Genomic DNA, 25,346 nt, shown 5'->3' with positions numbered 1-25,346 from the left:
GCAACTATGGGGCAAAACAGACAGGGTAAACTTTATTTCGTCACCAAATGTTTATTGAAAACAAATACATTTTCACAATGAGCACTTATTGTCTCTCAAAATACATTGTTACAGTTGTTGGTTAGCTAGCTGGTGAATTTGAGCCATATTAACATTGACATGAAATAAGTTAAAACACCTCAAAACAAGACACAACTAGCTGAAATGAGCCACCTATGATTCCCCACGTCGGCTTCTTGTCATTGTTGCTAGCTATCGGACCGTTCATAATCATAACAAAACACTGCTTCAAATCAAAGGTTCTTTGTCACATGCTTTGTAAACAACAGGTTTAGACTAACAGTGAAATGCTTACGTAAGGGTCTTTTTCCAACAATGCAGTTAATTTTTTGATTACAATGATGGCCTAAGAAGAGTGGGTTAACTGCCTTGTTCAGGCGCAGAACGACAGATTTGTACCTTGTCAGCTCAGGGATTTCGTTCTAGCAACCTTTCGGTTACTGGCCCAATGCTCTAACCACTAGGCTACCTGTCGCCCCCGTTAAAGATATTTTTTTTTTACTAGAAATAGTGACACAAGGTATGAATACACAGTGAATAGCAAGTACAAATAACATGACTATATACCGGGAGTACCAGTACCGAGTCGATGTGCAGGGGTACCAGGAAATTGAGGTAGCTATGTACACATAGGTAAGGGTAAAGTGACTAGGCAACAGGATAGATAATAGGCTGAGCTGTAGCAGCAGCGTATGTGAAGCAGTAGCAGCAGCGTATGTGGTGAGTGTGGCATCAGTATGCATGTTATGTGTGTGGGCATATTTAGAGTGTGTGTTGGGGTGCCAGTGTAAGTATATGTAATGTCCAGTGTGTGTCAGTGCAAGATAGTTAGTTCAAAAAGGGTAAATTCAGGTAGTCTGGGTAGCCTTTTGATTAGCTATTTAGCAGTCTTATGTTCAGGGTCCTGTTGGTTCCAGTCTTGGTGCACTGGTGACACTTGCTATGCAGTAGCAGAGAAAAGTCTATGGATAGGATGGCTGGAGTCTGACAATTTTTTTTAGCTTTCCTCTGACTCCGCCTGGTGTAGAGGTCCTGAAGGGCAGGGAGCTTGCCCCTAGTGATGTACTGGGCCGTACTCACCACCCTCTGTAGCGCCTTGCGGTCCGGTGCCTTGCAGTTGCCGTGCCAAGCGGTGATGCAGCTAGTCAAGATGCTATCAATGGTGCTGCTGTAGAACTTTTTGAGGATCTGAGAGCCCATGCCAAATCTTTTCAGCCTCCTGAGGGGGGAGAGGCGCTGTTGTTCCTTCTTCACAACGGTGTGGGTGTGTTTAGACCATGTTAATTCCTTAGTGATGTAAACACAGAGGAACTTGACCGTTCTCGACCCACTCCACTACAGCCCCATCGATGTGGATGGGTGCGTGCTTGCTCCTCTGTTTCCTGTAGTCTACGATGAGCTCCTTTGTCTTGCTGACGTTGAGGTAGATGTTGTTGTCCTGGCACCACACTGCCAGGTCTCTGACCTTCTCACTGAAGGCTGCCTCATCGTCGTTGTTGATTAGTCCTACCACCGTCGTTTCGTCAGCAAACTTGATGATGGTGTTGGAGTCATGTGGGACCACACAGTTGTGTGTGAACAGGGAGTACAGGAGGGGACTAAGCACACACCCTTGAGGGACCCCCGTGTTGATGGTCAGTGTTGCAGATGTGTTGTTGCCTACCCTCACTGCCTGAGGGCAGCCCGTCAGGAAGTCCAGGATCCAGTAGCAGGGGTCGATGTTCCGTCCCAAGGTCCAGAGCTTGATGATGAGCTTGGAGGGGACTATGGTGTTGAATGCTGAGCTGTAATCAATGAACAGCATTCTTACATAGGTATTACTTTTGTCCAGGTGGGTGAGGGTTGTGTGGAATGCAATAGAGATTGCGTCATCTGTGGATCTGTTGGGGCGGTATGTGAATTGGAGGTGTCTGGGATGATGGTTTTGATGTGAGTCAAACCAGCCTTTCAACGTATTTCATGGCTATAGCTGTGAGTGCTACGTGGGCAATAGTCATTTAGGTAGGTTACCTTGGTGTTCTTGGGCAAGAGGACTATTGTGGTCTGCTTGAAACAAGCTGGTATTACAGACTGGGTCAGAGATGTCAGTAAAGACACTTGCCAGCTGGTCAGCACATGCACTAAGTACACATCCTGGCCCAGCGGCCTACGGAGTGCGAGTTCACCCAGTCGTTTCTGCTATGGAGAGCGAGATCACCCAGTCGTTTCTGCTACGGAAAGCGAGATCACCCAGTCGTTCCGGCCACATCAATGGCTGCGCATAATTTGTGACATTGTCAGACAACCCATCTATAAGAAAGAGTGTTCGAAACCTCTCTGCCAAAAAGAGCTAGTTTTCAGTTTTCCCATCCCCACTCAGACCACTCCCAGACAGTCGTAGCAAAAGTCTTGCTTGAGAAATTTCTCTTAGCTAAGAACCTATTTTTGTTTGTTTTCAATTAAAATTATCAAAAATAATCACAGTAAGGTACTTAATTGTTTCCCAGAAATGACTCAGTATCTCTCTCCATCTAGTCTCTGCCATCTCACCCCCTCACATAAACCATGCTGTCTGTCCTTTTCCCCCCCACTGTTCTCTGACCTGAAATGGCAGTCTCCCTGTCTCCAGGCTGTCATCTGTGTTCAGAAGGATTGTCCTCTTGAGGGAGGTGGGACTATAAACACACTTTGTTTCAAAGGCTGCATGGTAAACACAATTGTCTTAGCAGCAGTGCAGTTTGTCACTTTAACAGGAGACTGGGAGCTGAAGAGAAGAAATCGATGGACTAATTAAGGGATATGAAAATAAATGTCTACCCAGGCATTACTTTAAGTGGCTTAGACTAGTACCCATGCACATTGAAACTCGTTATTGTTATTCACTGTGTATTTATTTCTCGTATAAATAAAATAAAAAATAAAAAATAAACTGCATTGTTGTTAAAGGACCCGTAAGTAAGCATTTCACTGTTAGTCTACACCTGTTGTTTAAGAAGCATGTGACAAATAAAATGTTTTTTTGATTTGATTTTACTTAGACTATCTACAAGACAAAACATCTACCTTTGTGTTTGATTGTTTTGTGATCGATCTACTAAAATGACTTGTAAACTATAGTTGCCATTTGTAGTGTTCTATAGAAAAAAAAGTGTTCTAGTCTCTGTGTTGTGTGACTATCTTTCTGACCTGTGCCCCACTTATCTCGACCAGTGGCGTGTTGGGTGGGCCTGCAGAAATTTGTCTGGGCCCCCAATTTTATTTTACACATTTTGCCATGGAACAGAGACAAATGTGCAGTTTATAGCTAATCTCATGCTATTCTACACATTTTGGCATGTTGCTGTTTTAAAGCAAATTTCCTGCAATTCTACACACTTTGCCATAGGATAGAGAGGAAAGTGTGCATTTTTTTAGCTCATATCGTGCTATAATACACATTTTGCCATGAAGCTGAGAGAAAATGTAGAATTTTTAAAGCTAAAATGTAGGTGTGTTGACTGTGATAAAGGCACTGGATTATGAGCTGTCTTGTTTGCTAAATGGACAAATGAAAGGTAGTGGCATGGTGCATAATAGCCATAAAAGCACAGTGACATATGCCTCAATGCAGTCATTTCGTTGCACATTGGGGGTGTGGCTTTCAGTTAGTTCTTTTTGGCATGTGATGTCATTCCATGTCATCTGTTCCATTATATTTAATCAAATCTGACTAACCCAGTGTACTGCTTGCTATGAATTCTGATTGTCTTTTTACCTAAATATGCAAACACTATGTTCCATTTGGAACACTGACGAGTAAAGAGCATGAAAAAAAATATTTAAATAAATAATACAAAATCTGAGTGGACTTCTTATTTATTTCCTGTTTGGACCCACCCAGGCTCAGCCTTTCCTACACCTCTGATCTCGACACTGCTTGCAGTCACATGTGGAGGACATTGTTTACAATCCACAGGGCCTCTATTCAGGACAGGTATTTATGTGCAGATGGGAACCCGTCAGGATCCTCTCCTGGAGGCTAAAGGACAAACACTCAAGCGAAAACAAGCATAGGATACACATAGCTATCTACATTTACACTACCAACACCAACAATGCTGTTGTCTTCCCAAAGGTGTTAATTTATGTCCCTTGGACAAATAATAGAATAATATTATCTCTGAGTGACTTGGCTTGTAGGTGGGTCAACACAATTTATGGTAACATGGTCGATATCTTTGTTTTAGTCCCTGTTATCACAGTTCATTTTAGAGACATTACCTCCTTATCGCTACGAACACAACAGAAGAAACACAAGTTCACAACACTGCTATAACCCTGATATACAGTAAGCCTCTCAACCCTTCTCATTTTCCAGTCATGTCCAGCTGCTGCTTGCCAACCATTTCTGAGACTGTGTTCGGTCGGCAGCTAACGAGTCTGGGCGCCTCACTCTCGGAGTGCGCGCTACAGCTGTTGCTCTCGCCTAAGGGAAGGGTAAGGGTCGTGTCTCCCCCTACGTGCCTCTGGCAGCACCCCTGCCCCTCACTCAGGCACCCCAACAGCCGCATCAGTGCCACCCTCAGCTCCCGGCAGCGCAGGGCATACAGTAGTGGGTTGACGGCTGAGTTGACCAGGCACATGGTGCTGCAGAAAGCAAAGGCCCTCTGCTGAAAGTGTGTGAGCTGCACCGAGACGTCTGCCAGCATGAAGGAGAGGGTCGGCAGCCAACAGCCCACCATGATGAGCAGAATCAGGCCCAGGGTACGTGCCAACCGGATGTCCAGCCGCATGCGGGCCTGACCACGGGTAGGCGCCCCCTGGAGGCCCGTCATGGATGCCTCATGCCGATTGGCCCTCCACAGGATCAGGGCGTAGGCGCCCAGGATGAGTGACAGCAGCACCAGGATGAAGCTGACCCAGCAGGCCAGGTAGCGGTGGTCGATGTATGGGAAGAGGCGCGAGCAGGGCTGGCTGAGCCCTGTGGGGCACCTCCAGCCCATCAGAGGGAGGAAAGAGATGAGGATGGTGGCGCTCCACAAGGCAAGGAGAGCCAACAGGGCCCTGCGGCGCGTCAACACCACTTTATAACTCGACGCCTGATGTATACACAGATAGCGGTCCAGAGCAGTCAACAGAAGACTACCCACCGAGCTGGTGAAAGCCATCGTCACTCCGCCCAGCTTGAAGAGGTAGGCGTTGGGGCCGTCAAGGCGGTGGAACAGGTGGAAGTCCAGGAAGCTGGTGGTGAAGAAGCAGCTGGCAAAGATGTCGGCCAGGGCCAGACTGCTAATGAAAAGGTAGGAGGGACGCTGGCGCAAGGCGGCGGTGGCGGCGATCACACCCAGGACCAACGCATTCTCCAGGAAAGTGAAGGGTCCGGCCAAGAAACAGATGGAGCCGATGGCTGTCTTCTCTGCCTCAAACAGAACCATATAGCACTTCAGGCCCGCACAGGACTGGTTGACTGTTGACACAGGAATACAATTCAGACATCAGTGTTTGGCTTATGTTGTATGGCAGCCAATGTGAACTCACATTACCAATCATCATCATAATATTTATTTTTAATATTTAAAGAGACGCAGTTATTGTATTATAAGTTATTCTATTTAAAATATGATGACAATATTCTAATATACATACCCAGAGGTGATGTGGGGGTGCTGCCATTGTCTTCGGACATCATGGCCCCTACAGAGGACCCTACAGGCTTGTCCCATCCATCCATCTCTTATAGGTCAGGGGTTAGCTCTGAAATCTACTTAGAGGTGGAGGGGAAATGTATGAACATTGTTCTCATAGAAATTCAGATGGGTTACAAGTTAGACAGTACCAAATATGACCACTGGATGGAGACATTATCTCTGATTACTTACACAAAACTTCCTGAATGGTGCCTCTTAAATTGTACTTCCTTTTTGCATTCCCGTTCCTCGCTTCCTTCTCAAAACGCATTGGAGGAGACGGTCCAAGGGGAGGAACCTCTGACCCTTTCCTCCAATGCGTTGTGAGAAGAAGTTGCCTCCTAATTGCCACCTTCCTGAATCCTTTCAGGGTCTCTTTATGGAGAAAATGTGCTAATAAATGGCTTGTGAATGTGTTTAATTCAAAACCAATTATTGTCCTATTTTTTAATTATCGTTGATATTTTTCTCTGCTGTAAATTGACAGAGTATTGTTTTGAGGTGATGAAACAGGTCTGTGTGGTCAAATATGTTCCTATTAGAAGAAAATTAAATCCACCATAAACATGCTTCAGACATTCTGTGGAAACATAACCATTTAAACACTGGGACCTGTTTGATCACCTCAAAACAATACTCGTCTATTTACAGCAGAGAAAAATCCATCCCTTCTACCCCACCTCAAGAGGCACGGTAAAAAAACAAGCGCATTATCAATAGACATAAAGCTACCTCTAGATATCTGTCACTTTGACCTTGAGGCTCTCACTTGAAGTGAATGAATTGGGTGGTGACTTCCTGAGATAAAAAAAATATATACATTTTAATCATTAAAGGAGACAATGATGTGAGTCATAGTAAGCCACATGAGTGGGCTTGGTGGAAAGAGCCGTGCAGATGGCCTCTGGTCATCATTTCCAGCTGTTGATGGAAGTACATTAGGTTAGAAAGACAGTGTTGAGTTGGGCCTCACCAGGCCACGGTCATTAAGGTCTAGTACAGTCAGACTGAGCTTGGAAAGCATATCCTCATCCTCTATGCACTATAGCAAGGGTCCCCAATTACATTAAGCCGTGGGCCGATTTTCTTCTTGAGCGGATGGTCGGGGGTTCCGAAACATAATTATAAATAATTTGTACACTGCAAATTGACCTCAAGTAGCCCAAATAGATACAGTATTTGACAAAAATCTAATAATTTCAAACCTTGATTACGTTGGGATATGATCACATACACTGAGTGTACAAAACATTAGGAACCCCTGCTCTTTCCATGACTTAGACTGAGTGCCATTCAGAGGGTGAGTGGGCAAAACAACATTTCTAAGTGCCTTTGAACTGAGTATGGTAGTAGGTGCCAGGCGCACCGGTTTGTGTGTCAAGAACTGCAACGCTGCTGGGTTTTTCAAGCTCAAGTTTCCCGTGTGTATCAAGAATGGTCCCCCAAAGGACATCCAGCCAACTTGACACAACTGTGGGACACATTTGGCCAGCATCGCTGTGGAACGCTTTTGACATCGAGTCCATGCCCTGACGAATTGAGGCTGTTCTGAGGGCAAAAGTGGGTGCAACTCAATATTAGGAAGGTGTATGTCACTCTATATATGCGTGGGAATACTTAGGAACATATTTCCAAAATGAAAATAACTGATCTGATTTCCTAGTGATTTTACAGGTCAAAATCGAAATATTGCTCTCAGCGTTGATCAAAGCTCAGAATGCTTATATTCTTGATCTGACTGAGTTCTAATCGCGCTTGCCTCTATGGGCACAAGTGGAATCATGTTCGCCTTCGCCCCCTTGGATTTGCCTCCCTGAAGTGAAACCAACTACCCCAGCTCGCAGTCGGCTCAATTGAAAACTAGTCTAGAGATGCTGCTGACATTGTGCAAACTCACTGCACATCCCTCTACTCCTCAATGCAGAAGTGCAGAATAGATCATTCGTCTCCTGTGTACACACCTTCGTCTCCTGAATACAAACCTAGATGCTCCCTTGAGAACCTTTTAGGATCTCGAAATGAAGTCAGTCGGCGCTCTGAAGTTGAGCCAGACCAGGATGAAGTGGGCCTACCTGCGGCGACAGGTGTGGTAGAGACTTCCAGCGTTTGCTCTGTGAATCCTGCCGGAGATGATTTTGATCCGGTAGGAGTGACATTTTTGAAAAAGTGGATTCCTGCTTTTTGGCTGTTGTGTCAAGCTGGGTAAAGGACAAACTGGTAATGGTTAGATCTGTGAAAGTTTGGAGAAGTGGAATCTTTTGTGCATCCTCTGCCCAGAGGAAGCGGGCGCAACCTGTGTAGTGCTCTGCTCTCTGGAGCAGGGCGCCGCTAAAAGGAGTAATCAGTGGGGTAACGCTGATTGTAGAGGTGGATCAAATGAAAAATAATATTCCTGGTGTTTGACACCTGCCTTTTGGTGAGACGTAGACCCGGTGGAAATGACCAGACTGAGAATACCTTGTCTGTCTTGTTGAGCTTTGACACAGAGGTTAAGTTATATTTGCTATTCTGTGAGGGCCTATGTTATGAATCCGCTACAGTGATTTAGGTGCCAAGAATTCGGACATGTTGTAGAAGGGAGTTCCCACGATGTGAGAAATGTTTAGGAGGACATAGTCAGAGGAAGTGTACAGTTGGGATAGAGAAGGCACTGTGTGACAACTGTGGGGGTGTCCATGCAGCAGGTGATCCAAAGTGCCCTGTGTAAGAGCGACAGGTTGAGATTGCCAGTTACAGTGGGGCAGAAAGTTTCCTATGCTGCGGCAGTGAAGAGAGTAGAGGATAGCCCAAGGGTGAGTGACTCGACTGGGAGCCCGCCAGTGAGTAGGCCTGAAGAGAGGGATCCAGAGAGGATGAGTAAGGTTGGATTTCTTGCGTTTATAGCCATGGTGATCAACTGCACTGCGCTGATGAAGATAGATCTAGTAGTTGCAGCAGCAGATTTTAGAGCAGAAGATCTACAGGAGGTTTTCAGAGAAGGAGTTCCATCCTCCCAGGCCAATGTCCTGGTGTACGATCGTTTAGGGAGAAAGCAGTAGAATGGGGTGGTGGGTTTGGGGGGATAGTGTATAGGTGCAGGGTTAGATGGTGGGTTTTGGGGATAGTGTATAGGTGCAGGGTTAGATGGGGGGGGTTGGGGATAGTGTATAGATGGGGGGTTATGGGGATGGTGTATAGGTGCAGGGTAACATGGGGGGGTTATGGGGATAGTGTATAGGTGCAGGGTTAGATGGTGTCATTTAAGTGTCCAATCTGCACTCTGACCTGCGAAAGACAGAAATATGCAACACAGCATCTAGTCTGCCAGATAGCCACACGAAGAAGAAAACGCTGTTTGTCTCAACTTGACCATCCCGCTACTCCTGTCGTGTCAAACAAAAACTGACTCTTGGAGAATAAGTGCGCAACTGGTAAATACGTGCTTCCAGATAAACTATACAGTTAATTCAGAAAGTATTCAGACCCCTTGACTTTAACCATATTTTGTTACGTTACAGACTTATTCTAAAATTGATGAAATTGTTGTTTTTTCCTTCATCAATCTACACGCAATACCCCATAATGACTAAGCAAAAACAGGTTAAGACATTTTTGCAAATGTATAATAAAAAATGGAAATATCACATTTACATAAGTATTCAGACCCTTTACTCAGTGCTTTGTTGAAGCACCTTTGGCAGTGATTACAGCCTCAAGTCTTCTTGGGTATGAAGCTACTAGCTTGGCACATCTATTTGTGGATTTTCTCCCATTCTTCTCTGCAGATCCTCACAAGCTCTGTCAGGTTGGATGGGGCGCGTCGCTGCACAGCTATTTTCAGGTCTCTCCAGAGATGTTCGATCAGGTTCAAGTCCGGGCTCTGCTGGGCCACTCAAGGACATTCAAAGACTTGTCCCGAAGCCAGTCCTGCATTGTCTTGGCTGTGTGATTTGGGTCATTGTACTTGTGGGAAGGTGAATCTTCACCCCAGTCTGAGGTCCTGAGCGCTCTGGAGCAGGTTTTTATCAAGGATCTCTGTACTTTGCTCCGTTCATCTTTCCCTCAATCATGACTAATCTCCCATTCCCTGCCGCTGAAAAACATCCCCACAGCATGATACTGTCACCATGCTTTACCGTAGGGATGTGGGCCAGGTTTCCTCCATACATGACGCTTGGCATTCAGGCCAAAGAGTTCAATCTTGGTTTCATTAGACCAGAGAATCTTGTTTCTCATGGTGGAGAGTCCTTTAGGTGCCTTTTGGCGAACTCCAAGTGGGCTGTCATGCGTCTTTTACTGAGGAGTAGCTTCTGTCTGGCCACTCTATCATAAAGGCCAGATTGGTGGAGCGCTGCAGAGATGGTTGTCTTTCTGAAAGGTTCTCCCATCTCCACAAAGGAACTCTGGAGCTCTGTCAAAGTGACCATCAGGTTCTTGGTCACCTCCCTGACTATGGCCCTTCTCCCCCGATTGCTCAGTTTGGCCAGGAGGACTGCTCTAGGAAGAGTCTTGGTGGTTCCAAACTGATGGAGGCCACTGTGTTCTTGGGGACCTTCAATGCTTCAGAAATGTTTTTGTACCCTTCCCCCGATCTGTGCCTTGACACAACCCTCTCTCGGAGTTCGACGGACAATTCCTTCGACCACATGGATTGGTTTTTGTTTGGGAAATGCACTGTCAACTGTGGGACCTTATATAGACAGGCGTGCCTTTCCAAATCCTGTTCAATCAATTACATTTAATTACATTTAACAGGTGGACTACAATCAAGTTGTAGAAACATCTCAAGGATGATCAATGGAATCAGGATGATTGATTGGATATGATTTTGAAAGTCACACACCAGTCTATATAAGGTCCCACAGTTGACAGTGCATGTCAGGGCAAAAACCAATCCATGAGATTGAAATAATTGTCCGTAGAGCTCAGAGACAAGATTGTGTCGAGGCACAGATGTGGGGAAGGGTACCAAAACATTTCTGCAGCATTGAAGGTCTCCAAGAACACAGTGGCCTCCATTATTCTTACATAATGGAGGCCACCAAGACTCTTCCTAGAGCTGGCCGGCCGGCCAAACTGAACAATCTGGATAGAAGGGCCTTGGTTAGGGAGGTGACCAAGAACCCAATGGTCACTCGGACAGAGCTCCAGAGAAATGCATCCACAGGTACACCTCCAATTGACTCAAATTATGCCAATTAGCCTATCAGAAGCTTCTAAAGCCATGACATAATTTTCTGGAATTTTCCAAGCTGTTTAAAGGCACAGTCTACTTAGTATATGTAAACTTCTGACCCACTGGAATTGTGATACAGTGAATTATAAGTGAAATAATCTGTCTGTAAAAATTGTTGGGAAAATTACTTGTGTCATGCACAAAGTAGATGACCTAACCGACTTGCCAAAACTATAGTTTAAATGACACCACCCTAAGTGTATGTAAAGTTCCGACTTCCACTGTATATATTATTTTAAATATATGTTTTATATTTCCCTTTATAAATGTTTCCCCCCTAACCCTACCACCCCTCCCCTACTTGAAGTAAACTAATGGACAACAATACTTATGCTTCCACTTCCAGCTTATACATACTACATACATTTCACAGACAGTATATTTTACATTAATTATCTTTTGGTTTTTTTCATCCCAGCTTTCAGCTACCCTCCCATCTATCTCTGAAGACCATCCAGTTTTGATTTCTAGCTGCCATATATTATTTTACACTGTGCTGTTTCACAAACCGTTATGAACCTTTCTATTCTCATAGTTTCTACAGATTGTACATTAAAAATGATCACCTTAATCATATTCTTAGCTATGTCATTGATCGATTGACTGTGACTCATTAAATCACCCAGCAGTGCTATTTGCAGAGTTAGCTCTAAGTAAATGTTGGATTTGTGTTTTTTGTATATCGACTTAGGTGAATGAACCTACAGCAGCCAAGGTGATAATGGCTGGGTTAATTTTTTTTCTGTTCTCCAAATAGCCTTTTAAAAGTTTTTAAATTGTATAGAAATGCAGTCAATGAGCTTCAACTTTCAAAAATAACCTCGCTAAAACTCTAACTCTAGTTACGGCCCTGCTGTGTCTATAGAAATAGGACATTCATAACCAGATCACTAGGTCACTTTTTTTTACGGCATTGCACCAGTGCCCCACTTTTTTCTTACATTTTGTTTTCATTTTATGAGGTTCTGAATGATCATCATTATTTTTTCAGCACAAATATCTGCTTTATGAAAGTACATTTTGAAATATGGGGGCTGGAGAAATAGGAAGTAAATTGCTTTTTACAGAGACCCTTATTGGCTTTAGTGACAATATTTCTAAATCTGCTTGAGGGAGATGACAGCCGAGTATATGCTTATTACACCACCTCAGGCTTCCTCTCTCTGTGTGGACCTGAAATATTTTTTGATTGACAGTTCACAGTAGGCTACTTTTCTGTTCCTCGAAGGTACTTGGACCACTCATACATATATTAATGCAAAGTACACAATACCTATTACTGAGTAAGGACTCATGGGGGATATTTTAGATTTACAGTATGACCACAGAGACATTTTAACATATGTTGAAACATAGTGTGTCAACTGAGTTGTGACACTGCAACAAGGCAAGAAGACTTTCACAGACTGCGTTTTAAACAGTCACTTTAAAACACGCAATGAGGTACCAATTCATAAATGCTATTAAAAAATGGAACACATGGGTCACAGACTGATCTGGGTCACAGACTGAACATCAGACAGCATCATCTAACATCTATATACATGCAAAATCCTAAGGAGAGCATGCTTTGTGCTTCAGAACCTAACAATCATGCTCTCACGTTCAGCATTTCTCTCATAACAAGCTTCAAACATATTGTGCAAATAATGATTTGCTCTATAATGCTAAGAAACCACTAGGCAGTGTTTTTGCCCTGTGGGGTGGACTGTATCGTAGTATAAAATAATACAAGAATAAAGGCAGGTGCTTACCTTGTGTGGATGCTTTTCTGTCAGTTCTGTTGTGGTGTAGGAGGAAGACAGACCAAACTGATGACCTTGGCTACAGAGCCACTGAGTTCCATCTAACTCCACTCCCCAGAACCAGTCGGTGACTGAGTGAGGGAGAGAGAGCGAGAGAGACTGATGTCTGACCGTTTGCAGTCCCTGAAGTACTAACATGTTCATGCTTTCTGCCTTTTGGGTTCATTGTAATGGCTGGAATGGAATCAATGGAACGGTAGCAAATATATCAAACATATGGAAACCACATGTTTGACTCCGTTCTGTTTATTCCATACCAGCCGTCCTCCAATAGCTCCTCCCACCAGCCTCCACTGGTCCACGGAGACATTGGCGTAAGTGTCAGCACAAATGTTGAAACATACTGTGCCAACTGAGTTGTGACACTGCAACAAGGCAACAAAACTTACACAGACATACGTTCTAAATAGTCACTTTAAAACATGCAACGATGTACCAAATCCGACAGCATCGTCCCTTGACTTTTTCCACATTTTGTTATGTTACAGCCTTATTCTAAAATGGATTCGTTTTTTCCCCATCAATCTACACACAATATTCCATTATGACAAAGCAAAAACAGGTTCTTAGACATTTTTTGCAAATGTATTAAAAAAAAAAAAAAAAGTGAAATATCACATTTACAAAAGTATTCAGACACTTTACTCAGTACTTTGTTGAAGCACCTTTGGCAGCGATTAGAGCCTCAAATCTTCTTGGGTATGACCCTAATAGCTTGGCACACCTGTATTTGGGGAGTTTCTCCCATTCTTCTCTGCAGATAATCTCAAACTCATTGGATTGGGAGCGTCGCTGCACAGCTATTTTCAGGTCTCTCCAGAGATGTTTGATCGGGATCAAGTCCGGGTTCTGACTGGGTCACTCAAGGACATTCAGAGACTTGTCCCGAAGCCACTCCTGTGTTATCTTGACTGTGTGCTTGGAGAAGGTGAATCTTCGCCCCAGTCTGAGGTCCTGAGCAGGTTTTCGTCAAGGATCCCTCTGTACTTTTCTCCATTCATCTTTTCCTCAATCCTGACTAGTCTCCCAGTCCCTGATGCTGAAAAACATCCCCATGGCATGATGCTGCCACCACCATGTTTCACTGCAGGGATGGTGCCAGGTTTCCTCCAGACGTGATGCTTGGCATTCAGGCCAAATAGTTAAATCTTGGTTTCATCAGACCAGAGAATCTTGTTTCTCATGGTCTGAGAGTCTTTAGGTGCTTTTTGGCAAACTCCATGCGGGCTTTACTGAGAAGTGTCTTCCGTCTGGCCGCTCTACCATAAAGGCCTGGTTGGCAGAGTGCTGAGAGATGGTTGTCTTTCTGGAAGGTTCTCACAACTCCACAGAGGAACTCTGAAGCTCTGTCTGAGTGACCATTGGTTTCTTAGAAACCTACCTGACCAAAGCCCTTCTCCCCCGATTGATCAGTTTGGCCAGGTAGCCAGCTCTAGGAAGAGTCTTGGTTGTTACAAACTTATTCCATTTAAGAATGATGGAGGCGACTGTGTTCTTGGGGACCTTCAATACTGCAGAAATGTTTTGGTACACTTACCCAGATCTGTGCCTAGACACAATCCTGTCTCGGCGCTCTATGCACAATTTCTTCGACCTCATGGCTTGGTTTTTGATCTGACATGCACTGTCAACTGTGGGACCTTATATAGACAGGTGTGTGTCTTTCCAAATCATGTCCAATCAATTTAATTTATCACAGGTGGACACCAGTCAAGTTGGAGAAAAATCTCAAGGATGATCAATGGAAACAGGATTCGCCTGAGCTTAATTTCAAGTCTCATAGCAAAGGGTCAGAATACTTATGTAAATAAGGTATTTTTAAAAATCTATTTTCACTTTGTCAGTGCAGGGTATTGTGTGTAGATTGATGAGGAAATTGTATTTTTTTTATTTTAGAATAAGTGAAGAGGGCTGAATATTTTCCGAGTACGGTCGCACACCTCAATTACCTCAACTACCTCATACCCCTACGCATTGACTCATTAGCGGTATTCCTTGTATATAGCCTCGTTATGGTTATTTTGTTACTATTTCCTTTTTATTAATTTTTTTGCAAATTTTTCATACTTTTTAACCTCTACATGATCGGTATCCCGGGATGGTTGAGCTAAAGTGCGCTAATGTGATTAGCATGAGGTTGGAAGTAACAAGAACATTTCCCAGGACATGGACATATCTGATATGAGCAGAAAGCATACATTCTTGTTAATCTAACTGCACTGTCCAATTTACAGTAGCTATTACAGTGAACAAATACCACGCTATTGGTTGAGGAGAGTGCACAGTTATGAACTTGAAAATGCATTCATAAACCAATTAGTCACATTTGGGCAGACTTGATACAACATTTTGAACAGAAATGCAATGGTTCATTGGATCAGTCTAAAACTTTGCACATACACTGCTGCCACCTAGAGGCCAAAATATAAATTGTGCCTAAACTGGAATAATACATTGTGGCCTTTCTCTTGCATTTCAAAGATGATGGATAAAAAAAACGTTTTTTTTCTTTGTATTATCTTTTACCAGATCTAATGTGTTATATTCCCCTACATTAATTTCACATTTCCACAAACTTCAAAGTGTTTCCTTTCAAATGGTATCAAGAATATGCATATCCTTGCTTCAGGTCCTGAGCTACAGGCAGTTAGATTTGGGTATGTCATTTTAGGCGTCAATTTTAAAAAAGGGGCGGTAACTCTGTATTGTTGGGAAAGGACTCATCATAGTCTAAAAGAATAAAGGCAGGTGTGGATTCTTTTCTGTCAGTTCTGCTGTGGTGTAGGAGGAAGATGGACCAAACTGATGACCTCTGCCAGTGAGTTCCACCTATCTCCACTCACCAGAAACAGTCAGTGAATGAGTGAGACACTGGTCTATGATGAAAATATACTGAAACTGCTTGGGGAAGGATGCAGTAAGAAAGAAAGGGAAGCCATACATTTATGTCACCTGAGATAGATTAAACATTTAGGAGCTGAGCATTACATTTTACTATCCATGTTTACATTTACAAATTCTACAGGTTCTAAAGTCGTACAGGCCATGATTAACATTTAACTTTTTTTTGTAACTTTTTTTTGTCATTTAGCAGACGCTCTTATCCAGAGCGACTTACAGTAGTGAATGCATACATTTCATACATTTTTTTTTCTCCATACTGGTCCCCCGTGGGAATCAAACCCACAACCCTGGCGTTGCAAACACCATGCTCTACCAACTGAGCCACACGGGAAAGGTCATAAGAGATTTATTTCAGGGCGGGCCATCGCTCTGTAATGTCTTAAATAATGTCCTCCTAACACATACAATACTCAATACTGAATGAAGAGGTTGGCTACCCCCCATCTCTCCAACCTCACCTTTCCATTTCTCCAATATATTTATACATTTATTCATTTCCCCAATATGCAGTAAACGAGACCGTTTGCAGTCCCCGAAGTACTAACATGTTCATGTTTTCTGCCTTTTGTCAATCCGATTTGCGCATTAAGAGTTAAAATGGTGCCTAGGGAGGAGACAGAGCACTCACTGTGAGAGTGAGCTGTGTTTCAGGATGTGTGAAGAAACAAGGTTAAAGAACAGAAAAGACAGAGACTGTGACCTCTGGCTAGCCATAAACCAGCCAATAGTGATGCAGAAATTGCCTGTTAAGTGCAATGAAATATTATGTTTACTGCACAGGGGTTGATAATGATAGACTTTTGACTGATTCTAAAGTACTGTGACCTTTACTGCAGCCAATGGTACCATTGTTTTTTTTATACAACTGAGAGCTTGAAACCCCAGTTGAATATGATCTGTTCTTTATGCTCTTCCCTTGTGGCATGATTGTGTCAAGATGCCCTCGTTGTGCAAAAGTTGTATTTCCTACATATTGCTCAATACAGAATTTTTTTTCACAGTGACACTGAGTTTTTACTATGACAACATCATCTAAATTATGGTCACGCATGATGAGACAACCAGGATGTAATGTTTTTTTTTAAGCAAGAGGGGGCGACACTAACTATCTGTAACAGCTACAATTGGAGGAACTCAAGAATGGTAAAAGTTTGTAGGGGAAGTGGCATGATTGAGGCGAGCAGAAGTTTGTTGCGTACTGTTGCCTAGAAATAATCCATTTTAAAAATCCCACAGGGAAGGAAATTACAATACTCTATTAGCCTATCAAAATTAAGAAACTGTCATTTAGGACATATTAAATTAATAATATGTTAATATATTCTAATCAGGTTCTAAGAGCTAATTTGCCCATAGGCAATCTGAAATAATTCATGTTTTACTATTTTAGCTTTACAACACACATGTTATACAATACATTGAACGCATTTAGACTGAAAAAGATGGTCTGGTCTGGCATTGACCCACTCACCAGAGTCAACCATGTCTGATGTAAAGGCAGTATACTATCCTCCTCTTCACTGCCCTGTCAGTGACCTGACCAATTTGGCTGGGCAGAGGGAGGAAATCTGATTACAAGCAGGCAGCTAAGCTCCTCCACTTTTTCATTTCTGGCATTGTCTCAACAGGTGCACAAGCTCAGCATTTGGCACCTACTATACCTTTTATGGTTATTTAATTGAATGATTTTAAATGTTATACAATAAGTTAAATAACATTAGTCTCCGAACCCAGAACCAAATACAAAAAGTATCTTCTCCTTATACATTCAATGAGAAATAGCTTCAGGCCAGGTTTCATACTTTTATGGCCATAATGCTGAGTGCTGTCTCAAGATAAAATTTCCTCCCACTCTCTCATCGCCTCTCTTAAAGAGAGAAAAAAAGGCACTGATATGACCCTCACTTAAAGTGTAGTCTGACCGTGTCCTATTCCTTCCTTTCAGATGAATGGAACAAAGTCAAAGTCATTGTGTTACAGTTGGTTATTTGCTTACAACAGATTACCTAATGTAAAACGCAATTGTTGGTTTTCCTTTCAGCTCTTTGTATGTATCACTAAACAATATATTTGTAGTCATTATGAATTCTACACAAACACATCCAACCTCTTGCCCAAAATAGGGTGAGTGTGAGAGGGATAGCTTGTGTTCCCATGTCAGGAGAGTTTGACAACTTGGGTTATGTGACATCATGCGTGTACCTCCTCTATACTCCTGTGTGACCTAAAAGAGCCTCCCAATGACCTAAATTCCATACATAGCTTCTGGCCTGAGGAGGCCCAACCCTTGCAAGGACTTGTCACAGGGGTGTGTAGTACACACGGGGTACTCACTCAAGGTATACGAGTTGATAGACAGGCAAAATGTTGCAACAACACTATTTTACAGTGAGAGACACAGATGAGCGTTAGACGTTGGCGAGCACAGTTGGAATTCATCCCTTGTAACCATTATACAATTGTTTTATCCCGTAGACTTGGACCTGCTATAAATATTTAACACGTAAACCCAGCCTTCAAAATCTAGAACAGTATGTTCTATAATAAGTCACAGACTCAGTGTATACTGTTATCACTGTACTATTACCACAGATTATAATCATGCTCTGATGTAAAACATGGAAGCTGAAATCAGACACAGGCGAGACACATTTATTGTCCTCATAAAGGTTTGTTGTTTGAGGTCTGGTCTGAGGTGCTGCTCTCGTCTCTGAAAACAGAAGATATCCTCCTATAATTGTGTAAAATGAGGGCAGATCTCCTTACGCGTCCTGAAATAAACCGCCACTGTCAGGCGGCTTGGAGAGAGCTCCATGACAATGGCAAATGCAATTACCCCAAACGAACCAGACACTGTGTACAAATGGATAGTATATTATCAGAGAGGATGCAGCACATTGACACCTAGTGGTATGATGGCAGGAAACGGTTTATAAATCCGGGCTTTGTGGTTTCTAGTGTAACATGTTAGGACTTGCACTATTGTTGTTCTATGTTCCCAACCAAGTTAACGTTAGGTAACATTTGCAATGGTAAAATTAGGTCAGGTTTAGGGGCATGTCATTTGAGTATCTTATCAAGCAACAGAGACAACATGGAACACACAGATACTGAGTGAGAAAATACTGTTAATAACATACCTACATCTTGACAGTGGCTGCCTATAGAGCCCCAAAACAAAAAAATGATAAATACATATGGGCCACCACAGTGACGCAGTTAGGGGTGGGGTTTATTGAGAGTGCAAAATTGTGTAACACAATCAAGTAAAAGGTATTTCACTGTATGATCTATGGTCAATAATCCTGAACCCTAAATACACAACAACAAACATATAAAGGGAATAAGCTATGGGGACTTTTTTACCATCTTGAGCAAATATCTGACAAATTACTGATAAGTGGGCCCATTGTTAGCAGGTAACTGATGACAGTCATTTGCCCAGTCTTGCAAAAGCCTGTTGCTGCTGCTCTCTTCCTTTCACATGAATCACCACCCACCCACTACTACAGGAAATCCGGTTAAATTTTGTTTCTTTTTTTTTCAAATAAGAGAGAAACCATATTATATCGTAATAAAATAAAAATACAAGCCACTATAAATATATTAAGAAATGCTGTTATTCAGGAATAGACATCGTCATGGCTGCTATTGAGTTGGATTACATAATACTGAACCATTGTGAAGCCAATCATATCGTAATCTCAGTAGGAATTGATCTCTGACAGATTCTCTCACAAACTAGGTTTCCGTCCAAATGGCAACAGAATTTCATGCGAATATTCTTAAAACCTCCATATAAACAATATGCGCATTTCCCCACGAGTTCTGTTTCCATCAGATTGACTTGTTGTTGATAAAAGGCTGTGCGTGATGACGTAGTGCACACACACATTACTTTTGCTGTTCAATTCCCATGTACCGAATAAAACACATTTAAACGGGGTTCCATCGCATTTCCAACTCTACTGATGGTTTTGTCACAACACATTTTGCATTAAATAGCGAATGTGCCCACTCTGGTCATGGCACGTCCACTCTAGCCAACAGCTTAGCATAAAAATGTTGGATGGAAACCTGGTTAGTGTAGGCTACTCAAATTATTTAGTAATGTAGGTCTACATATCATGACATATTTTGTCAATTGTTCATTTGGAACCCCAGTATTAGCTTTTGCCGAAGCAGCGGCTATTGACGATCAGGTTTGAAGGACAAATACATGTCGATTTGTTTTATTTGATTTGAATCTAAATGGTGGTTTTCTTGATGCTTTACCACTTCTTATTGGAAATACCCTCAACAATGGAAGCCTAGGGCGGGAGGTTTGTCTTTTCGCGTCAACTGTCTGGCAACAGACGTAAATGCGTCTGTGTATGGCCTCTCCGATTGGTCCTTCGGTCACAGAGCTGTTGTGATTGGTCAGAGCTCAGTTTGCGCAGCTACATATACCTGCTCGAGCTTCCATTTTGTTGCAAATCAGACAGTCGAGAGGGAATAGAGATGTACACACGTTTCTAGATATAGCAATTTCTACATTCAGAGAGTTCAGACGTCAATTCAACAGTCTCTGACAAAGGGCTTTTACCAACTAAGCCTGAGGAAGTCGGTAAGAGCCTGTGTTTAGCTAAATTGGCTAAGTTAATTTAGCTAGAATTTGTGACGCCATATGACTTATGAGTGGCGTTCTTTGTTTTGTTGCCAGAGAAGTGACCTAGATAGACGGCTATTTACTTACAATGATAATAAGAACCCTGAACATATCTAACTTTAGTAATGTTAACAAGCACAAATTACGGTTAATCCAGGTGTATTTAAAAAATGTATTCAGCTAAAGTGAACATCAATCGCTCGATTTCTCCACCAAGCTAACGTAACATTTGTTGACGACGTTCGCAGTCGTCCACGCCAGTGAAAGCATTATTCGCTGTTTACGTGGTGGCTTTACATAGCTAAACATGGACGCTAGTTAGCTACCTGCTTTATTTTCCAGTAAACCAATATGCATTATGTTGCTACCAGTTTATGGATTTTACCAGACAGTTTGTAGAATGTAGTTAGCTTTGTGAAGATGCATGTTTGTCACAAGACAACTGGCCCCATTCTCAATTTGTAACATCAACAGTTTACATACTTGGAGCAGTGTCATTCTATTTTGCCCGAAGTATTTCTTTAAAAAAAATATTAAAAAAATGTTTTGTTTAGATCGGCTTCTTTGAGCATTTTCGTGCGCTGAAGTGAATTGATGTTCTACTCGGCTTCACGGGAAAACGACGCTCATTGGCACATGACAACTCCAGATCTTGCTGGACCTAAAAGTGCAGCGAGAAGTAGACCGAAGACTACTTTGAGGACCTGGAGCCCAATTGGAAAGGAGAAATTAAGAAGGAAACATCTCTGCACAGCCAACTTTCTAACAACAAAGAGGTAGGCATTGGCTGCTACACTGTTTTTGCTGTCGGGTGGGGGAAGGGCTGATCTTTTGCACGTAGCCCAATTTAGCTCATTGGAGTAGCTTCAGTAATGCACAATTGTTCCAACAGTTCTGTTAATTCTATTTTGCCCGTCTTATCAACTACGCATATATATATATTTAAAAAAATATTGTTAAAGCGGTGTTGTCAACAGGGGACAATTGTCATGTTTAATTTTTAGGCTGCAGGTAACGTTAGCATTAAGAGCGTTGGAATGTCGCTGGTTCGAATCACTGAGTTGAATAGGTGAAACATCTGTATGCCCTTGAGCAAGGCACTTGTAAGTTCTGGATAAGTGTCTGAAAAATGACTAAATTGTAAATGTTAGAAATTAATTGCTTCAATGTTTTTGTTTTTTTTTAGATTTGTTTCTTAATTTAAATGTATTCCTCTTTCAGGTGACATAGTCTGGAAAGTACAGTATGGGAGGTGGAGAGAGGTACAACATTCCAGTGTCCCACCCAGAGCGCCCATTGCCCAAGAAGAACCATCAGCTGGGCAGGGCCAAGCAGAGAGTTGTCCGTGATCAGAATGGAGTGACAACTGTAGCATCCTCAGGGGCGGCGGGAGGTCCTCACCAACATGGCCACCGCAAGGGCGCAGCCTACCCCTGGTTTCCAGAGGCGCGGCTGGCCGCGTCGGCTGAGAAGAAAAACACTTCTGTCCGTTTTGCCAACGCCTACGATCAGAATTGGGAGGGCGCTGTGTCCCACCTGAACACACTTCTGGCCGCCCAGTGTGGCGGCCCGAGCTATGCAGGGGCCAAGTTCAGCGAGCCACCCTCCCCCAGTGTGCTGCCCAAGCCCCCCAGCCACTGGGTCCCCATGGGTACTCGTGACAGCAGGGAGATGATGGCCTTCCAGCTGAAGAGCCTCCTCAAGGTGCATGCCTAGAGATGGACTCCCATAACCTGACCTTTCAAAGCCAACGTGTGAACGAAGGCTCCTGCCTGCCTTGAACGCCCCAGCGTTGTAATATACTTTTGGCTATTTTAGACTGTGTTCGATGGGTGGGTAGGCATGTTGTAGGGAAATCTCTGCAGATGTTTGTCACCCATATTTTTTTTATAAATTTTTTTGGAGTACCACAGGTATTACAGCGCTGCAGCCTTGTTGGTGGGGGAGAATGCTCTCATTGGAGTCTGTTTCTGTCACTAACGATGAACTGGATATCCTTCGTATTCATGCTCTTGTTTTTTTGTTTTGTTGTTTTTTTGTTGGCCGTTATAGCAAGTCTGTGGGCTTTTCTTCCCAAACGGTAGGGTTGGATACTGTTAGTAATAACATGTTAATGCAGTCTCATTTACAGTCCATTTCTGTGGACCGGTAATTCTTTGGCACGTTAAGTTCTGTTAATCATTAAGGAGTTCACCTCTGACAACCTGGTGCTGCCTGAAGCACAATCTACAATAGTAGCATATTTTTTAGTTTGACTTACTGTTTTCCCTCTGGTTTTGGGGGGGATGTAAAATCCACTGTTCTGCAGGGAAACCAGAGCTATCTTTCAGGAGGGAATCCGCTGTAGTAGTGAGTACAGGTCACAAGTATAACCTCAAACTGAAGTGTAGAGGCCATGGCACACAGGCCTTGGACGTTCAACTCCTGTACTTTTTTATTGCGCTGTGCGCTCTGCACTATGGCAGTTGTTCTGGTCCAAGGCCTGCAGCTCTATCATACAATTATTTTGTCTATTTGTGATGTGGTTATTAATCAATGAGTCAGTTTTGTCTTAACCAAACCAATGTCTTTTGCTGTCACTTTTTTTCACCATCTCTCCCTTGTATGTCTGACGTGGTTACCAGTGCCATATCAACCACGTTGGCTTGAGTGGCACAGAGAATTTGGTCCTCTGGGTCACTTTTTTCCAACGCAATCAGTACTGCTATTAGCCACTTTCAAACTATCTCCTTCCCTACTGAAACCCCACACCGTAAACAATGCAGAAGAGGGCCAGATTCAACAGGAACGTGGAACTAAGTTTCACAACCTCGATCTCCTATGCCGTGGCCCTGTTTGCTGTGTGGCAGTTTCTTACAAGGAAGTGTGTAACGTGGCACAGAGGACGTTAGGCGCAAGGCCAGTGTGGATCTGTTTACATTTAAAGTCTCCAGCGGCAATCTCCAGATACTCACTGCTTCCTGCACCCTACTCTTCTTGCACTGCAATCAAAATCGTTTTTATAAGTTACAGGCTGAGAGGCCTTTATATCAGTGGGTGGTTAATTGACTATCTCTCTCTAGGTTCTAATTTGAGGGGAGGCAGTCTTTTATTTTCTTTGCAGAATGGGAACTGTAATGGCCATCTTAGAGACGACAAAACGGAGCTCACGAGCTTGAAATAAGTTAAAGAAAAAGAGCCATGTAAATAATGAAATGTGTAAAAATACTGGTAGCATATGTACATTTAGCAGTGTGTTTTTAAACCTGCTTTATAAAGTATTTTTAGTAATAACACTGAATGTATAAGTCATGCTAAGGACATGTCTTGACTTCAAATACTGAATATTTTTGTAAAAAAGAATATGCCTATAGCATTTGTCAATACCCCTTCACTGTGTAATGTCAGTAATCTTGCACATGTTTTTTATTTTGTATTATGCACAGTGTAGGGTGAAAAAATGCGGTGTGCAAAAAAACGTAGCTTACATTTGACCTTTTGAGGAGACTTCGATATGTATGAATTGTTCCAGTATTTTAGTTTCCGGGTGTGCTACAGCCTGAAGACAGCCACTGGGGGCTGGTTTCCCAGACAGATTGACCCCAAACCTGGATTAAAACAACTATTTCAATGGATAGTCTCCATTGAAATTTTTTTTTTTTTTCAGGACTACTTATGATCTGTCTGGAAAACGTGTCCTGAATTGAGTTGTTGAACTTGATTGTGCCTACATTTTAACCCAACATTGCGAAATTCTGTTGTTGATCAACATTGATTTATATTTTGTGATTAGGTAATATTATTCATTGACCAAAAAATGTGTATCTTAAAACCACCTTCAATTATCTGCTGTTCTTCTGCCAGAAGATAATTTGAATTTGGCCCTATGTTATTGTCAACCTGTTTTTCATCTGCCTTTTTTTGTTAAACAAAGATGTGTTCTGTTGGTTTCTGCTAATGATTCATGCATGTATAAGTCTCTGTCCTAAATTTGAAACTCAAGGGTTTCTCAACAAATTGGCTTTTAATTTGTCCCATTTGTTTACGGTCACCAATGAATATGAAATTATGCCACATGTCCAGACTTGATTGAATTTGACTTAAAAAAGGAACTCAAAGCACTGCTTTTAATTGGTCTAATCAAAAAGTAAACCCCCAAAAAATAAAATCCCTTCCCTTTCCCCCCCCTACTTTGTGTCTGTCTTTTTCTGGATGCACTCATTATTCCAAACCATTTCCAACAGTTTTGTACAGCTTACTGTATTTATTTGGAACAGTTACCCATGGTTATCCTGATAATTACATTCTCATAGAATACTGATATCCTCAAGTAACTGTAGCATTTCTGTCATCATGAAGTTCTTTCATGCTAGTTAAGGGTCTCTTCACACTAGACCCACTGCACTTTGCATACCATCCCAATGTATCCATCTGGACAAGAGGAATACCTATGTACGAAATATTTTCTACAACTCAGCCTTCAACGGCGTGGTACCCTCAAAGCTTATTAAGCCCTGGGTCTGCACCCCGCCCTGTGCAACTGGGTCCTGGACTTCCTGATGGGCTGCCCCCAGGTGGTGAAGGTAGGAAATAACACCCCCACTACGCTGATCCTCAGCACGGGCCCCACAGGGGTGCCTGCTCATCCCCCTCCCGTACTTCCTGTGTGACCATGCACGCCTCCAACTCAATCAAGCTGGCTAATGACAAGTGGTAGGCCTGATTACCAACAATGAGAGATCCAACGGAGGTGAAGGCTTTGGCGGAGTGGTGTCAGGAAAGTAACGTGAACAAAGGAGCTGATCATGGGCAGCAGATGTAACACACAGAGGCCAAGTGGAGAAGGCAGAACTCTTCTAAGTCCCTCAGCATACACATCACTGACAATCTGAAATGGTCCACACAGACAGGTGGAGGTGCAACAGCGTCCTGTCGGGCTGTATCACTACCAGGTACGGCAACTGCACCATCCGCAACTGCAGGGCTATCTAGAGGGTGGTGCGGTCTGCCCAACAGCACCCGGTGTCACAGGAAGGCCAAGAAGATCAAGGACCTCAGCTGCCACAGGCTGTTCACCCCGCTATCATCCA

At 42.9% G+C, this 25,346-nt stretch overlaps 2 protein-coding genes across 4 annotated transcripts; one reads left to right on the top strand and one right to left on the bottom strand.

Annotated features, from left to right (window-relative positions):
- Positions 1–35: 35 nt before the first annotated feature.
- On the bottom strand, positions 36–13,215 carry LOC106582934 (cannabinoid receptor 2). Of its 2 annotated transcripts, none has more exons than XM_014166579.2 (3): positions 12,675–13,215; positions 5,665–5,782; positions 36–5,485 (listed from the first exon to the last, which is right to left on the bottom strand). In XM_014166579.2, the coding sequence occupies exons 2-3, from the start codon at positions 5,747–5,749 to the stop codon at positions 4,386–4,388; spliced, it is 1,185 nt and encodes a 394-aa protein (XP_014022054.1). In that variant the 5' UTR covers positions 5,750–5,782; positions 12,675–13,215; the 3' UTR covers positions 36–4,385. The 2 variants fall into 2 exon arrangements, with proteins under 2 accessions (XP_014022054.1, XP_045560117.1); XM_045704161.1 differs by having other exon boundaries at positions 5,665–5,779; positions 12,675–13,214.
- Positions 13,216–20,068: 6,853 nt separating this feature from the next.
- On the top strand, positions 20,069–24,446 carry pnrc2 (proline-rich nuclear receptor coactivator 2). Of its 2 annotated transcripts, XM_014163640.2 has the most exons (3): positions 20,069–20,235; positions 20,832–21,053; positions 21,499–24,446. In XM_014163640.2, exon 3 carries the CDS (start codon positions 21,523–21,525, stop codon positions 21,991–21,993), a length of 471 nt encoding a protein of 156 aa, XP_014019115.1. In that variant the 5' UTR covers positions 20,069–20,235; positions 20,832–21,053; positions 21,499–21,522; the 3' UTR covers positions 21,994–24,446.
- The last annotated feature ends 900 nt before the right edge of the window (positions 24,447–25,346 follow it).

Source organism: Salmo salar, chromosome ssa02 (genome assembly GCF_905237065.1).
Source record: "Salmo salar chromosome ssa02, Ssal_v3.1, whole genome shotgun sequence".
Taxonomy (NCBI): Eukaryota; Metazoa; Chordata; class Actinopteri; order Salmoniformes; family Salmonidae; genus Salmo; species Salmo salar.
Note: the sequence above shows the minus strand (reverse complement) of the source record. Positions and strands in the feature narration are given on the sequence as shown.

What these genes read in the sequence shown, in the direction of transcription:
- LOC106582934 (XM_014166579.2), bottom strand. Translation starts at nt 5,749, where the DNA reads ATGGATGGATGGGACAAGCCTGTAGGGTCCTCTGTAGGGGCCATGATG. An exon ending in CACCCCCACATCACCTCTGG is followed by an intron (nt 5,486 to 5,664) that starts GTATGTATATTA and finishes CTGTGTCAACAG; the next exon opens with TCAACCAGTCCTGTGCGGGC.
- pnrc2 (XM_014163640.2), top strand. Translation starts at nt 21,523, where the DNA reads ATGGGAGGTGGAGAGAGGTACAACATTCCAGTGTCCCACCCAGAGCGC.